The sequence below is a fragment of the Diabrotica undecimpunctata genome, chromosome 8 (assembly GCF_040954645.1).
Source record: "Diabrotica undecimpunctata isolate CICGRU chromosome 8, icDiaUnde3, whole genome shotgun sequence".
Lineage (NCBI taxonomy): Eukaryota > Metazoa > Arthropoda > Insecta > Coleoptera > Chrysomelidae > Diabrotica > Diabrotica undecimpunctata.
In genome coordinates this window covers 129,648,764-129,667,247 of record NC_092810.1, presented here as the reverse complement: position 1 = coordinate 129,667,247, position 18,484 = coordinate 129,648,764, and the positions used below count along the sequence as shown (strand labels likewise).

Here is an 18,484-nt window from a genome sequence, read left to right as displayed (position 1 = left end):
ACGAGTTTTTGTTAAAACAAGTAATTTTGGCTCTATCTTATACGGTTTTAACATTGGTGTGATTTGATTTGTAATTTAGATATCTGTTAGTGTAAGTTTTGGTTTTTTATACAATTCTGTTTCATATCCAGTATCCTTCTTTCAGATTAAAGTATCAAGGAAAGGTAATGTGGTATTATATTCCATTTTCATGGAAAATATTATTGTCTCTTCTTTATCATTTATATTAGTTAGGTATGTGTCCAACAACTCTGATCGATGGGGCCCATGGACGTATAAACATAGATGGACCCAGCAATAAGATACCTTAAACACACACTGTTTTGAAGCTTCGATATTCCTGGACAAGAGGGTAAAGGGGAGTAAAACGGGTATCGATAGACTGTGATACTTCCTCAATGAGCATAAGCGTGCTTGAATTTTTACTCGCGGGGATAATTATTCAGACGTTAATAATTGGAAGTAGTAATAATGTATAAAAACACGTTTTTATAGAAAAAATAAAATACAATTTTATTTGCTTTAAAATTAATACAATAAAATATAGTTGAGCTCAAGTTAATTTTTTAATAGGTATTAAATAATCCTACGATAAAAAAAACAATTAAAAAATATACATTTGTCAAATTTAAGTACATTTTTTTATTAATCAAAATATTCATAGGGTTTTTAACTAGTCTGTTGTAGAAATTTATAGTTTTATTAAAAAATCTGAAATATTTTTCAACTTCCTTACAAGTTTAAATAACCAAAAAGGGTGCTTTTGAAAGGTTTTTATACTGTTTTCTCTGTTGAAGTTTAGAGTAAGTTTCATCATTAATCAATATTATTTGGAAACCTACATAGAAAAATAAATGAGTTTTATTCATTTCACTAATTTATTGTTAATTCATGAGAAATATTAAATTAAAAAGCTACTAAACAGATCTTTTTAATCAGATGATGTCTACTTACAATTTAAAAATGTCTATACTAATTTCATGAACTAATATCTTGTTCAATACATTAATGAATATGAATAAAGCCAATGGTACGCCTATGAAAGACATATTTTAAAATGTAAACACACAGGCCTCCTCAGTTCGTCATCTTAAATAATGTAAACAAACAGTACTTACAAATTAAATGAGACATTGGGATGTAAATATTTCGTTTTTTTTTTGCAAATGCAAAACTGTAGCACCATTATTATAATATGTTTATTTCACTATTTACAAATATCACTTAAAATACAGCCAAAATATCGAAAAACAACTTTTCCTCATCTTGGGTAAAAAGTAAACAAACATGGACATGACATGGAACAGCATTTGAAGTTTGACGTAGAGCCATAAGACAGAGAAATGTAAACACCGTTGCCATTAATAAATAGGTTTCAGTGCTTCTACATATAAAATAATTGGTTGATATCTGTTATACGCTATTATTAAATGATATGCACACTTGATGTTTTAATTACAATTAAATATATTAATATAAGTAATAAATTATTATTTTGGTTTGATAGCACCTGTAGATTATAAAATAAATATAGTAATATTTTCAGCGATACATGAATAAGATATTTTAATAAAAAAATGTGACAACATTTGAAGGTGCTGAGAATGTGACCTAGTCAAATAATTTTGGCTTCACATTTTTATGTAAATAACTGAGTCCATCTGTGTTTATACGTCCATGATGGGGCCATATTAAGAACAGATCATATACATATCTCCACCACACTCTTGTCTAAACCAACTTAGGATTATTTTAAGTGGGTCAGTCATCTAAATAATGTTGTTTATAAAACGAAACCTGCAAATATTGGAGACTTAAAAACAAGAATTCGTAAAAAAATAAACAATATTTCTCAAGCATAAACAAGGTTCTACAAGAATTTGTACAACGTTTGGGTTACTGTCAAATACAACAAGGGCTACAATTCGAACATTGAAGATTAAGTCATGTATTAATTACTGGATTACTTTCAAGTTATTTATTATAATTTATTTATAATTTATTAATATTATAAATCAATAAAAATTAATTTTCTAAGCGCATATCTTTCAAATTATATCCGTTAGACCCCCAGTATTATACTTTTTTGGAATCAGCTCATTTTTATCGATCTAAAAATGTCCTAAAATATAGGGTGTTACATTTAAAAAAAGAGCCGATGACGTCATCACTGTAATGTGTATCACCTTGTATAATGAAATTTTATTGTAAAATGTAGGACATTAAATTTAAAAATCGACGTGTTTTAGATTTTTTTAAAAGGGCTTTTCATTTAGGAAATATCGAATTTATTCCATACTTTACGGACACACTGTACAAAACTGTTTAGTGTTTGATAAAAGTATTGCAGTAATTATTTCAAACTTATTCCTCTACAATAATTTTAGTAAAACGAATTCAAAGAAATTTCTATCGCTATTTTCTCAGACAAAGGCACATTTTTTCGTCGAAAAACATCGGTAATGCATAGACACCTTACAAATTCAGGTAGATAAAGTATCACTTATAAATACCCTTAACAACACTTTTATGAATCAGTCTTGAACGAAAATGTGGCCTAAGACAGCGTGGTGCTTACTTCTAGTAATATTTAGTGTACATTGTAAAGAGATTAAACATAGAGCCCCCAGATTTATTGGAGGTTCTTACACCAGTACCGTCACATCGACAAAAATAATTACTTCGTTAGTGCCTTCGTCATGTATATATGTGGATCCTACATTGCAGCCTTGCAGAAGTGTAAGATTTTTGAATTTTCCTCAGTTTGATAGTATAAGGTAAGTAATTGTTAACTAAATAGATCTAAATTTATTCATAATATCAAAGAATATAGATGCATGCATATTTAATAGTATTAAAAGATAGTAAATATATAGAGTAATCTTTATTCAATGATTATTACAGATATTTTTTACTATACAGATAACCATGCTAAATATAAATCCGTAATCATCGATAGTCAGCTAATTTTCAACATGATTTTTTAAGTCCATTTTCATAAAAATATATTGATGATTGGGTATTAATTACATATAATATGAAAACAGAATTATAGCTGCGTTTAGGATATTTTCGTTTGGGTGCTCAGTACTGCTCAGGCCGTAAGTGAATGCTTCCCCTATAGACTGGGGAAATAAAATTTCTCTTGGGACTCTATGGCTAATTCAGATATTGTACAATTTTTTTAGTTATTATAGGTCTATATAAAGAAAGAATATATTTTTCGCATAAAATTAGGCGTCTTTTTTTTTAATTATTAACAATTTAGTGTAGAAAATGCCATATTTTCGATTTTTTGCTTACTAATGAAAAGCTTAATGTTTGAGTTAAAATTACAAAACTTTATCTTTTAAAATATAAAAAAGCTGTAAAATGGCAACTTCTAAAAGTAAAATTAATTTGTTGCTTCACAATCAGCAAAATAAGGCAAAAATATTATTTGTTTATATCTATCGTAAAAAATCAACCTAGGCGTTTGTTATGACGGACACAAGTTGGATATTGTAGTCTTTAATAAACCCTCAAAATTTCAGATCGATACATTAATTAGTTTAAAAGTTCTATTTGTTTATCCCAGAGTTTATCCTCCCCATTTGTTTTTATATTTTATGATAGGAAATAATATTTTTCGTAACTTTTAAGAAACATATTATTTGATTGTATGTATAAAAAAATTTCACAAATTACATGATTCTTCTTCTTGTAGTTCCTTCTCCTAACGAAGGTTCGCTATCATCACAGCTATCCGTACCTTATTGGCGGCTGCTCTGAAAAGATCTACTGAGCTGCAACTATACCACCTCTTAGGTTTCTTAGCCAGGAAATTCTTTGCCTTCCTATGGATCTTTTCCCTTGATTTTACCTTGCATTATAAGCCTCATATTTCGCACCTCTGGTAATGGTGCCTAAATATTCCAGCTTTCTTGTTCTGATGTGCTTTATGACCTCGCAATCCTTTTGTAGCCTTCTTAACACTTCTGCCTTTGTAACTCGTTGGGTCCATGGTATTTTCAAAATCCTTCTATAGCACCACATCTCAAATGATTACAACTTCTTTATATTATCCACTTTTAGTGTCCAGCTTTTCATTCCATACAACAAAGTCGAGAAAAAGTAGCATCTTAAGGCTCTTATCCTCAGCTTCAGAGGAAGGTCTCGATTAACAAACATTGTTTTCATTTTTATAAATGCTTGTCTTGCAATTTCAATACGTGTCCTTATTTCTCTACCTTGGTCATTGTTTTTATTTACCCAGGTTCCCAGATATTTGTAGTTATTCATTCTAACCACTTTTTCTTGGCCTTTTTTAACTCTACTATAATCCTACTTTGTAGTTCTTGATATTTTGGCTCATTTCTCCCTTCGGCTTTTCTGCTCTCTTCCATTATTGCTAAAATTTCTGAAGTAATCCACTTCTGTTTTTTATCTGTCTTTTTAGGCTTTAAATTTTCTTCTGCAGCTTTTAGCCTTCTGAATATTGCTTCAGTTTTCATTGACATCTTCTGATGTCAAGATTTCTTCTCCTACGTCTATTAGATTTGAGTTGACTTGTTGAATTACTTTTTGATGTATTTCTCTTTTTCTTAATTTTGTATAAACGAACGTTGATTTATTTTTAGGTATTAGAATATTTTTGAGTTTCACGTGCATTCTAGCTATCAGCGGGTTATGGTCTGAGTTGACATCTGCTCCGGGATGTGCTTTTACTGTTTTAATTGAGTTTTTGTATCTATTTTTCACTAATATATAGTCTATTTGATTTCTGACTATGCAGTCATTTCTGACTATCGACTTGTTGTCTGCAGGAGAACTCCAAGTGTATAATCTTCTGTCGGGTAAGTGGAACATTGTGTTTATTATTGCAAAATGTTCATTTTGACAAAAATCCATAAGTCTATCCCCTCTTTCGTTTTTGTCACCTAGTCTAAATTCCCCAACATATTCGTCAACTTTTCCTCTTCCTTATAGCATTAATGTCCCCCATTACTATTGTAATGTCTTCTTTTTTAATAGATCTTAAAATTGTATCTAACTCCATGTAAAAATGTTCTATCTCCTCTTCATTCTTGTCCGCTGTTAGTGCGTATACTTGAATTAAGTTAACTTGTTGTATGTTTGTCTTCAGCTAAACCATTATCACTCTGAGCAAGGAGTGAAGCTTATAACTGATTTATATTTAAGTACTATCAAGTAGTAGTTATCTATACTTGGTTGAAGAATTAAGCATTTTCTTGTCTCAAGTTTAAATTTTAATCTTTATAAAAATTAAAACTTAGAACAAGAAAATTGAATAATTCTTCAACCAAAAATAACTAATACTTGGCAGTACTCAAATTTACTATTGACTCTTTAAATTTTCCTTTTCCCCACCCAACTCCACTTTTTTATGTATGAGTGTAAAATGTAATGATAATTACTCTTGTCTACTTTTTTTGTTCGGTACCATATACACTTCTTCCATATCAAAATCAATATCTACATTTTCATTTTCATTATATTATTTATTAAATCGTTTTCTACATTATTTATTTAAGATAATTATTTAAAGAAAGTGTATTTTAACTTTTCCCATAGATAACAATAACTAGTATTACAAAAATATCGATTTTTGGGGTAATTTTTTTTTTTTTTTTTTCATAAATCGTTTAAACAAACTACACTGTTTATTAGTTAGTTGATTTATAAAAAAATTACATACTTGTAATGTACGTAAAGAATACATACAAATTAAAAAAATAAAGATTAAAATCTGTTGAGTAGATCCGAAGATATAAACAACTGTAGTAGTTTGAAGATGAGTTTTCATTTTTTGACAATTTCATTTATAAACAAATATAGTTCGTCCCAAACCCTTCTTTCAGTGCGTCATAGTTGATCGAATTCTCCATATTAAGCTAGAAGCATCGAGTTAGAATCTATGGAGAAGCTATGAGCATATTAACGGGTGTATTAAAAACGGCGTAGGTAGGCGTGGCTAACGGTGATACCAATATGGCGGTGGGATCATGGCCGGACTCAATAATATTAAAACTACTATAAAAATATGACTAGTTCTTCAGAAGATTTAATCATAATCTGCAAAGTGCAATACATTTTTAATAAACCATGATTTATTTATCCCGCGGTAAACACTAAAAACACGATATATTATACATAAAGATAAATTAATACAGTCAAATACTATTAATTTATTCTCTGAAGTACGGGCCATTACTTTGTTTACATATTTGTATACTAACCTGTAGAACGTTATTCCTGAAGATTTTTTATTAACATTGCGTCTGCCACTGCAACTACGTTGAGAACAAGAAACCATTATTATGCACTATCACAATATATTATTAGAGTTTTTATAAAAGTATTATAAAACTAAAAATATTTGAAAAACGACAAACGTAAACAAACATATACGATCTGTCACAAGTGTCAAAACAATATGGCCGAAGTGAGGTCGTTTTTAGTCACGTGATGCCCTCTCCATAGATTCTAACTCGATGGCTAGAAGTGACAGAAAAAAACGTGAGTCTGTGATTATTATACATAGAAGTTCTTTTTGTACTGTGACAGAACTTTTACAATGTCAACTGATAAAATGATAACTGTCATTCCAGGTTAGTATTATCGAGACATTTTACAGTGAAAATTTAATTTTGTATTTATTGTAATAAAAATATTTTAAATATGCCGAGATATATCGAAAAAGATATATACTAATATTAAAATTATTAAATTATTTTCAATTAGAAAAAGACAGATTACCATCCTGCAACTGTCAAATTTAACTAAAATGTCAAGCAATAATTCTCGACATTCTTAAAATTCTATATGACGTCAAAATTAGTGACGCACTGAAAGAAGGGTTTGGGTCAGACATGTTTGCCTTATTTTGCAGTTTTTGAAGCAACAAATTAACTTTACAACTTTTAGAAATCATTTTACAGCTTTTTTTATGTTTTAAAAAATATAGAGAAGATTTATATTATTACCTTCAATATAAATTTTTTCAATGGTATGCAAAAAATCGAAAAAATGGCATTTTTTACACTAAATTCTTGATAATTAAAAAAGAAGAAAATTAAAGTTTTCTTTATAAAAACTAGCAAATCAAAAATTAGGAAGAAAAAAATATTATAAAAATACGAAATAGTCTTAGTTATATAAAATGCATAATTGTAAATACCACTTTTTTCCTGTTAAATTATACAAAAATATAAAATATTGTAAAATGACCAAAATTTATTCATTTGGAAAAAGAAGACATCAACATTGAACCTGTGCAGAATATAAAATATTCTGCACAGGTTCAATGTTGCCACATATACATTTGTTTTTTGCGGAGTAAATATATTGAATTTAAATTTTTTGATAACAAAATAAAACCTAACCTAACCTAATCCAATCACATCTGAAAATTTAAATTAAAAAAGGGGATGTGGCACTCCGGGTGTCACCGAGGAAGGGAAGCGTAGCTTTTTTTATCGTCAACGCACTAAACGTTTGTTTTCAATTTAATTGGTCAATTGAATTTCTTTCGATCGGAATAGGATTCGGATTCGGAATTGGATTCAGATTCTAATTATATTATTTTATTTTATTAAGGAACGTGCACGTGACTGCTACTGCTCCACGTAGTGTATGGTCGCGCGATCTCTCTATACATTGCGTTTCTGTTTCATTGAGATTCTTTTGTTTTTATTTTCCTCCTCCTATGCGCGATCACACCTAGCCTGCGATAAGAAAGCTATGCGTCAAAAAAGAAGTGCATAACAAATGCATCCAATGAAATACAACAGAAAACGAAATATTCACCTGTTAGATAGCAATGACGTAAAAAGGAAACGGAAATTGGACTCATTAATATTTCGTAAAAACTCATTTATCATAATTAAATTAAAACCTGAGCTAAAGAAATTAAATCTAATCTATATAGAATAACATAAGTTAATAACAAATAAAATACAGTTATTTGAATCCCTTAGAAACAGGAAACTGAAATGATACTTTATTATATTATACTCATTATTCCTTTATGAAGGTACTCGAGAATTAGTATTTTCACAATAAACAATATATTTGAAAAGTGTGGCATCATTGGTTCAAAAATTATGCACTCTGCATACGCACATCATTGACAGCAGATGTAATGGCGATTGCAGTTTGAAATTTATGTCAAAATATCAGTTTTTTTAATGATAAATACGGAAAATTATAGCTCAGCTTTTATTGCAAAATTAACAAAAACAAAGGGTCAAAAATGTTTTTCGATAAATTTTCAGATATTTAAAAGTCACATAGTACTTTTAAAATTCACCCAGTATCCTTAAAATATTAAAAAAACAGTACCTATACAAAATTTCAACACAATCGATGAAGTAGCCTTTGCAAAATAATTTTGATAACCAAGTTTTTGAAAAAAAGTTTTTAATTTTCAAATTTATCCAGAGCCAGTAAAAAAATTTAAATACATGAAAGTTTTTTTACATATTATAAAATAGTATTTTAGCTGTCAAAAAAATCGAATCATTGAAATCATTTTAATAGGGGACCCTAGGAATATTTTTAAACAACTGTACAATGTTTAAGCTAATAAACAAATACAACAACTTAATAAATTTTCAATGAACATTTTTTTATGTTCAAAAATATACAGTTATTCTATAATAAAATTGTAAAATTATTTAAATTGGTGCAACAGATGAGACTCACCAATGCAGATCCATTTCCCAGTTCTAATAAGACAATAGGAAAACAATTTTACAAATATAATTGTCTTAATATTTTATAATTGATGATTAAAGCAATTAAAAAATAACTTCTGTGGGTAGCATTCTTATTAAAACAATGAAAACTTTAATTTTATTGCATGTCTGCTATAATGAATTAGAGGTTGTACTAGTGTTCCCAACTGATTTATGGCATTTTCATTCATGTATTCTTCTGTTGTAAAATATTTTTTATAATCCTTTAGCTTGGCCTATACTCGATGTTGAATAGATAAGTTTCTATTCTAGTTAGATATCTAGTTTTTTTTACTGTTTTTTATTAAATTAAAACCAAAGACTCGATATATATTTGATTTATTTTCCTCATCGACAATAATTAGTCATTCAGCCAATCTGTTATAGTGTACTAAAACAAATACGTTAATAAAAAAAATTTGAAACCTTATGATTTTAGTCACGAGCTTAAACGTACAATTAAATATAAACTCAATACAGCAAAATAGCAATAAGTGCATAAATAAAATATGAAAGACATGCAAAAAATGTCGAAAAGTCATAGCTACACAGCAAATTTAAAAAAAATAAACTAGGTAATATGAATACAGTTGAGTCCATGGTCAGAAGATACAAAACTACAGGTTCGGTCGTCACAAAACCTGGAAATGTACGGAAAAGTAAAATAACCGAAGCAGATCGAAGGCATTAAGACGCGTTATAGTTAATAATCGACTAGCAAATTATATGAGTTAAGCCTTTTATGGAGTGACGTTATTGAAACACATGTTTCTAGATCAACATGTCATCGAGAGGCCCACAAATTGGGATTTGGTACTTACAAAGTAAGTTTTATAGTTAAAAAAATTAGTACGAATTGTTTTTAGTAAATTTCGTTTTATTTAAGGCTAAGAAAAAGCCACTTTTAACATTACAACAAAAGAAAAATAGACTGAGATAGTCAAAAGAGCATAAAGATTGGACTCAGTCGCAATGGGATTCAATACAATGGAGTAATGAGTCCAGATTTGAAGTGTGTATTGGAGACAGTAGGAGTCGCGTCATTCGTAGGAAAAATTAAGCTTTTCATCCCGACTGTCCAATGAGAAAAGTCAAATTTCCTGCATCTGCCATGATCTGGAGCAGCATGTCGTGTAAAAGTGTAGGAAAGTTACATTTTATCGATGGTATTGTAAACACGGACACATATTTGAATATTTTAGAAGAATCTCTTTTACCGATTATGGAGCCCCGTTTAACATCAGCAGAAGATTTTGTCTTCCAACGGGACGGCGCAGATTGTTATACCTCATAAAAGAGCTTAAAATGGATTAAAGACCATGCCATATCACTTCTTGAATGGGTTTCTAATAGTCCCGACTTTAAATAAAAAATATAGCTTAGACAATTATGAACGATAATGTTAATTATCACTTTTTATGTAGAACGAACCGTTCTCTCAGAAACAACGCTTGAAGTGACCGGCGTTTTTGAATGTCGCACTAAATCAATTTTAAATAAAATCTGATCTGAATCTAAAATCAACTCGACGGTAAAAATTCAATATCTTTTCAATATCAATCAACAAAAATCAAATTTAAAGGTGAAAAGTGGAGCTGTCGTATGCATTTTTTGTATTTTGTCGCAAATGAAGTCAATTTTTATAAAGGTCTTAAACAAATAAACGTTTCGCGATTTTTACCATGTTTTACGATTTTCTTGAGATTAATGTGGGGCATGTGAAATATTCTTTCACATTATAAACGATCTAAAATATTTTAAAATGCTTCTTTTCAATGACCTAAGTACGTTTTTCTTAAACTTCAGCTATAAACTCCGCCCAATACCGTCTTCATGAAGGCATTTCCCGTGACGTGTGATCGTTTGTAAGGCAAAAATTTAAATTCTGCGTTTTTCGGCATATTTTAAATGTCTCGTGTTTGTTGCCAAAACTCAAAATCCAAATTTTATGTTATAGGTTTTAAAGACTACGCTCTAACAATAATAATTCCACTACGACCGGTCAATGGAAGTGATAAATTTAAAGATCTCATGAGAATCGTAAAAAATGGCAAAAATCGCGTAGTTTATATATTTAACACCTTCATAAACACTGACTTCATTTACCGCAAAACACAACAAGTGCATACGAAAGCTGCACTCTTCGCCTTTAAGACACATTTCGGTTTTTGGCGATAGGACGCTCTGATCAAAAAATATTAAATTTTTACCGTCAAGTTGATAAAATTTTTATTTAAAATTGATTTCACGCACGAAACTGACAGAGGGTAGGGGTAGTAAACTTTTTTGCATCTTGTTTAGAGTCCCAAAATTGACATTCTCAGCAAAATTTAGCTTGTTCGTATGATTTTTAGAGGTCAAATCTCTGGCAAATGGACTATTATTAAAAATTCGCTTTTAGTTGTCAAACTTCAAATTTTTTTATTGAAATTTCATAGTTTTGTTTTTTATAATTTGTTGTATATATAATTGTTTTCAGGACTCTCTGCCATGTTATTTAATCATAACTTTATAAAAATTTATATCTTGTTTAGTCTTGAAAACTAAGTCGTCATTGATCCATGAAATTTTATTGAGTATTATAGTATGGTTGATTAGGTGCCTTCTACGCCCTGAAGTTGGCAATCATTATTACTATCCTTATGTTTGAGTGGTTTGAGGTCGGTCGCTGCAACGTCGCTGCTCGGAACAATAATTGTATTGAATTGGTCTGAATTGAAATGTCTGGAATTTCTCGGGACATTTTTCTTCGTCCTATAATGCGTTTACCTTAAATCTTGCCCTGCATTATCATTTATAGGATGTTCTAATTTTCACCACTGGTTATATGTCCCAATTTAAAGTTGAAGTATTGAAGTTTTCTTACTTTAACGGTTCGCTTCGCTTTGCATAGAGAAATTACAGAACCTTTAAAAATAGAACAAATACATAAGAATAAATAAAAGAACAGAAACTAAAATCAAATACTTTTACACAATAACTAACTATTTTTAAATAAACCGACATTTTTACAGACATCTATTGGCCAAAGTAACAACAATATTTTCAAGTGAATGTTGCTTTGTGTATATACAAAAAAATCATAAAAAAGTATAAAAAGAAACAAATAAAATTAAATTTATTATGGCATTTTTTTAATAATACTAATTTAAAAGCATTTTTATCCATAACAATAGAATTTTATAAATATAATACAAACAACTTGTAGTTTTCTGTTTTACAGTTTGCTACCCGATTTATCATTTCTCGCGGTAGATGGCATCAACAGCTACAAGTTTAGCTTTCTTGTTATTGTATTTCGATTTTAAACTATTCCTAATACATTCCAAATGAAAAACATATTTATAATGTACCTAATTATTTAAATTTTTTACCCGCTTAATTATGTTTTTTTTTGTATATTTTAGACAATTTTTCGGCAACAAAAGTTCTCCATTTCGGGCCCGATCTGATAAAACGGAAACCACACAATTAGGATGGGGTGAATATTTAGGTATTTACCAACCAACGGTAACAGTTACTGAAATCGAATTACAAACTGCCATTGTCCAGGACCCTCGAGTGGCTGTAACATATGCTGTTAAAGGATGTCGTCCTCTAAAACTCCCCAGTGATATAGACAGGTAAGACCTCTTATATAGATATTATTCTACCTGATCTTCTAATGACTGTCTTGGCCAAATATAATTATCAGTCTAATGTAGTAGGTATTTTCGAATTTTTGTAAATAAGATTACTGATACCTACTTATTACTTAACACCAAAAGCAATAAAAGCATGTTCAATTCTATTAGTAAAGAATATAATATCACAATTTTATTTTCAACTGTATTTTTTAAGTTCTACATGTAATATAAATTTTTAAAGTTGACAGAACACAGTTTGTTCATTATCAACACCATCATCCAGCCTTTATTTATCACGTCCACTGCTCGATATAGGCCTCTCTTAAACTCCTCCATTGTTTACGATTTTGTACCCTTTGTTGTCAATTTTTGGTGATACGCCTGATGTCGTCAGCCCAACGTGTATGTGGTCTTCCTCTACTACGTTTGTCTGCTCTTGGCCTCCAATTTGTAATTTTGCTCGTCCATCGTGAGTCGTACATTCTCGCTACGTGGCCTGCCCAGTTTCATTTCAGTTCCGCTATGTGTTCCACAACATCAGCAATGCTCGTCCTTCTTCGTAGATCTTGGTTTCTTATTCGGTGCCGCAACGTCACTCACAGCATAGCGTTATCCTTATCGTTTCTGTGCAATCGGAGACTTTCTTGTAAGGCGTTTATGATGCAATTATTCAAGTCGTTAAGATTGTTCTCGGAGGTTTCATGCAGTAGTAGCTTATTATTGACATGTGCCTGATATTGGTTGATATCTAATGGGGGTGTCCACATGTTATGAGATTTATTTTTAATCATTATGTTCCTTTCTCTTTTTATGTTGATTTGGACTTTCACTATTATCATTCTGTGGTCACTGCTTGTGGTAAACTTGTTGAGTACTGTTACATCTTTAATTATTTGTTTTTTGTCACTTATGGTGTAGTCGATTTCATTCCTTGTGCTACCGTTTGGACTTTCCCAGGTCCATCTTCTGTGCATCTTTTTGTGAAAGAAGCTGTTCATGTTGAATAAATTATTCTGGCGTAAGAATCCTAGTAGCGTTTCTCCTCGGTCATTTCTTCCTGGGGAACCGAATTTTCCCAAGAATGTTTCTAGCTCTCCTTCTTTTACACCTATTTTTGCGTTGAAATATTTGTATTTCCACATAAAATTGTGAATTGAGTACGAAAGTCATTAAGCGCAATAGATATATCGTCATAAAAAACATTTCGATTTCTTCGTCTGTATGGCCTATTGTTGGAGCGTATACTTTGATAATTTTGACTTGATATCTACTCTTCAGCTTCAGAATAAGATATGCCACTCTAGACGATATACTTTGGATGTTGTTCGCGTGGTTTTTATGGACAAAGAAACCGATGCCTCCAACTGATGTATTTTCAGGGCCAATCTGATAGAATATATTCCCTGATTTCAGTGTTTTAAGTTTCACCTCTCTTTCTAACTTCGCTGATACCTATGACGTCCCATTTAAATTTATTCATTTCAATTTCCATTTTTGTGAATCTCTCTTCGGGCAGTAGACTTCTGGCATTGTAAGGAGTTATGGAGTTTTTGGGTTTCTGTATAGTCAGTTTTTGTCCCCCCTAGAATCCTTGGAATAGACTGATAAATCAGTGTGAGATTTTGGATGCACCCTACTCACCTGGGGTAAATCTGTATTTGTTTTAAAATCTGACATCGCAGTTTTAAGGGGTATATTGTCATTAAAATACCAGGCCTGCCAGATGGGTTGGTGAGTGCTTGCAGTATTACAGCCAGTTAAACCAACTTGATTGCTGCCTGCGACTTTGTGGTACCGAACCTGTCAGGAATTATATTTCTCAGGCACCGGCCACTAATGACAAACCTGTGTCATCTCCTCAGTTGATCTGCGGGTACTTATTTGGCTAAGCCTTATTCGTATCTATCCTGCAAGAACTTCTCTATCAGCCATTGGGACGCGCCGTGTCGAGGTTGAGGACATCCCCACTCAGTCTGTCCTGCGCAGAGTACTTAAAGACCCCTACTTAGTTCAGGTCCCTCCTTTACGCAAGCTGAGACCGGCACGGATAGTTTGTTATTTTCTCTAAAAGTGTATGATAGATAGATTGCAATCAACTAAATAAGTAGGTAATTCGAATAAATGTACAAGAGTACTGTGTTTATCTATTCGTAGGCAAATATTAGCCAACAAACATTTTATCGAATACATCACATATAGAAAACGGCTACTTATGGCCAAAGAATTTCTTTCTTCGGCCTACCATTGTAACTGATGAACCCTATTGTGGTCTGAGACTTATCGGGAAGCTCTGTACTGAGTAGGACTACACGCAGGATAGACTGGGTGAGAAAGTTCTTATTTTTGACTGTACTCCTGCCCTCACATGTTTACCCCTGGCCAAAAGTGGATATATTCTTTAGTTTATTTTCTTTTTTGTTTCTGATAATGCTATAATCTCCGTACAATCGACAACCAGCATGAACACCTACACGCTGCATAGCGTACCAAAGAAGAAGAAAAAGCATTATTATATTATAAAAAATAGATTAACAACATATTAGTATCAGCTAAAATGATACAAAATACAATAACTAGCATTTAACGTAACAAATGGCACCCAAGTTTCATATAGGTATCAAAATATATTCTTATGACGACATTCGATTTGCAAACCGCCGCTGATAGTATTCATCATGAAATCCTTACATTCTTCCATTACATTATACATCGATTTTCTCTTAAACTTGGGCATATGTGTTACAACAATTAAAGTGTGGCACATTCTTTTGATATGAATCTTGAGTATAATTTTTTTTCTGATATTTTGCAGATGTGAAATTCAAGCACCTTCGACAATTCCCATCCTTGAAATTCTTCCCACGTCAACAGTAGCTGTTCCTCAGACGTCTGCACTTCATTCAAATGTCGGTACAAATAATTCAAGCGACAGTGAGTCTAGTGGCATTTTGTGGAAATTAAATGCAGCAGATAAAATAGAAACACCAACACCTACTCTTGAAAGTTCTAGTACACCAATAGAAGATAATACAAGAGAAACTTCACAGCGTCCTACGGAGCCGTTATTAATCTAAATAAAAATTGTGTAAATGACAAAATTCTAATGTCTTTTTTTTAATAAACTTTGGATTATAGCTCATAAAAATTCGAATACTTTTAAAGCGTTAATTTAGAATTATTGATTTTATAAAGAACATTTTCTAATAAAAATTTTCTCACTTTTTCTGTGAACTATTATTTAAACATATTTAATTTCTTTTCCTGGATCTTTATTGAATATATTGACATATTTATATTACCCTTTTTTCAAGAGTAGTTCGATCAACAGGTTATAGAGGGATAATATGGTAAAATCTGCACTCAGCTGGATTTTTATTTGGGGTTAAACAAGTACATATTTAGAAACCCCATTAGCCAAATTTTTAGTTCCCTAGGTAGCCCCTGGATACCCCTATCGCAAAAAATGTGTTGTCTAGATATTCCTTACTTTAAAAAATCTAAAAAAACTTCACTTTGTTTATCGAAAACCCACCCATACCAATTGTTACTTGCCTGCCAACTCTCATCATCCACCTTCACAAATTAGTTCTCTCGTTAATACCCTTGTCTCCAGATCAATGCGCCTTTGCAATGATGCAAGTAGACCCACTGAGCTCTCTAGTTTAAAACAAGCTCTGGTTAAAACGTTTACCGCGGAAAAATCACATCAATAGGAGCATCCACAGACATCAATCTCAACCCAAAGACTCAAACCCTCACCATTCGAAAGCTTTGCTTCCTTACATCAAAGGTGTCACTGACAAAATCGACAAAATTCTTAAATCAAAAGAAATAAAGACAATATTTACCATCAATAGGAACTTTTATCTCTTGTCCGATCAATCAAAGACAACATTCCAAATGAACAACACGTAGTTTATGAAATTCCGTGTGCAGACTGCCGCCGATCCTATATAGGCCAAACAAATCGTAAAATCCAAAATAAGATTTATGAACATTTCATTTTTGTTGGCAATTCCGATTTAATTTCAGCTTTAGGTCAACACCATCTTCATACCGGTCACAAAATTGATTTTAAAAACTCCAGAACCATAGCCCCCATCCGATTCTATAAACCAAGAATTATCTGAGAAGCAATAGGAATTGAAAATACGCCAAATTGTCTCAATAAAAAAGATGACGGGATCTTTATTAATATCATTAAAGTTTTTATTGGGTTAAGACAAATAAATAACCAGAACTAAAAATGTCGAACGATAATACCCCACACGTTCCGTCTAATTCCCATGGGAGCATCCCCTAACCAGCTAGGAAACTCTTGTGTTAAAAATCTATGCCAGTAACCGTTCGGTTGAAGAAGTAAGGTAAAATAATATATGATCCAACAATGGCTGCCCAAACACTCAACGAACACCTGTTCTGCGACCTAACTCGAAATAGGTGAGGATTTTTATAGGAGCAATATTGATAATTGTCTCTGTTAACGAACCCATCGCGATAAACTGTCGATTCGTCAGAAAATAAACTATTTTCAAAAAAATTTACGTTTCGACTTAACATTTCTTCCGTCCACATAAAAAAATTCATTCCTTGAAAATTATCTTCATTTAAATCCTGCGGCAACTGAATTTTAAATGAGTAAAATTTGTTTTTCTTTGTAATTATTTTAACTCTCGTTGTATTTAACTCTATGTTATTGCTCAAATGGCGCGTAATTGTGGATTCTTTTTTACTTGTACCATAATTCAAAATTCATTTTCATTTCCTAATTAAATATTTACCCCGATTTTGGTATTAATGGTTTTAAATATTGCAAATTGCCCTAAGGAACGATGAGGCTGAAAAGTTTTTCGAAGGATTTTTTATGGAATGTCTTCTGTGGGAAGATCTTTGATTATACATTTTTAAAGCTAGTAAACAGTTTCTAAGACCTTCGCCCAATACAAATGTCCTATTCACCAAATATTCAGTTGAAAAATTCATTACTACGATGTATTGCACACGTAAATTTTGCTTATTTCCATGGAGTATTTGTGCAGTCCCTCTCCCAGAGGCCATTATATGTTTCATGGTGAAGTTGCACTTCATGCTGTCATGGACGTTAGTTTTATGAAGTGAGACAAATGGATGGTAAGTCGCAGGTCTTTATGTTTATGAAGTAACTCTAAGAACCCTGTTGAAAAAATATCCACGCAAATTTCTTAGCTTAAACGCTTTAATATTTCATTAAAAAAGAGGTGAGTATTTGCATATTTAAATTATAAGGTAAAAACGATATCATATAAAGATATATTGTCCTGATATACGGTAATTAATTGGTACTGTCATGGACGTTAATTATGTGAGGGGTAAGTGGAACTCCTGTCACCAGACGATTTCATCAGCCTTCTGCCAGTAGTAGTCATCCTCTCACTAGCTATCCGTCGGCTAAGAATGGACCAGAAACAAATAAAAATGCATGAGGTTTCCGCAAACTGAAACTATATCCCAAGATAAGACATACTTCTAAAGATGAAGAGGAACTCCTAAAACTAATCAGTAAAACAGGAATGAAGATTATCAATCAACCCGGAAAAGGTCCAGCTGAGCAAAAGGGTTAAGTGCCTGTCAAACCAAGGCCTTGACTGAAAATGACATGACAATAAGGGCTTTCAAAACACAAACATAGATGTAAGGTATACACAAAAGATGTTTCAGATCGTTATATGATAAGATTAAGAAAAATATACTAATTAAGTATTTGTAAGCTTTTAAAAATACAATAAACTCTCTAACAACATTCAGTATCACCATGTACCAGATAGTTATTGGTAGTCACCTAATTCAAGTTGCAACCTGTGACACATATGTATAATTGCCTTTAATAGAAAATAAAAGTACTTCGTACGTTTCTAGATTGAAATGGGGTAATCCGTCATACACAGTCAGTTGTCATCTATCACTAATCAACTTGAAGTTTAGAAAGAAATAATCACACTAATTATTAATATTTGATACAAATTCAATAAATATAGACATATATGTCATGGATGTTTTTTCTGTACCTACTTAAACATGTGGTTAGTGAAAGCCAAATTGAGGTCGTGTAAATGATTCACTACATAACTGATTGTAGTCGGG

General features: G+C 31.4%; 1 protein-coding gene across 1 annotated transcript; it reads left to right on the top strand.

Moving 5' to 3' along the window:
- Positions 1-2,524: 2,524 nt before the first annotated feature.
- On the top strand, positions 2,525-15,587 carry LOC140448566 (uncharacterized). The gene is made up of 3 exons (XM_072541650.1): positions 2,525-2,777; positions 12,146-12,361; positions 15,177-15,587. The coding sequence occupies exons 1-3, from the start codon at positions 2,551-2,553 to the stop codon at positions 15,436-15,438; spliced, it is 705 nt and encodes a 234-aa protein (XP_072397751.1). The 5' UTR covers positions 2,525-2,550; the 3' UTR covers positions 15,439-15,587.
- Positions 15,588-18,484: the final 2,897 nt, after the last annotated feature.

Bases quoted from the DNA above. Each gene is read 5' to 3' on its own strand.
- LOC140448566 (XM_072541650.1), top strand. From the start codon at position 2,551: ATGTGGCCTAAGACAGCGTGGTGCTTACTTCTAGTAATATTTAGTGTA. The intron at 2,778-12,145 runs GTAAGTAATTGT...TGTATATTTTAG, and splicing joins CCTCAGTTTGATAGTATAAG to ACAATTTTTCGGCAACAAAA. The intron at 12,362-15,176 runs GTAAGACCTCTT...GATATTTTGCAG, and splicing joins CTCCCCAGTGATATAGACAG to ATGTGAAATTCAAGCACCTT.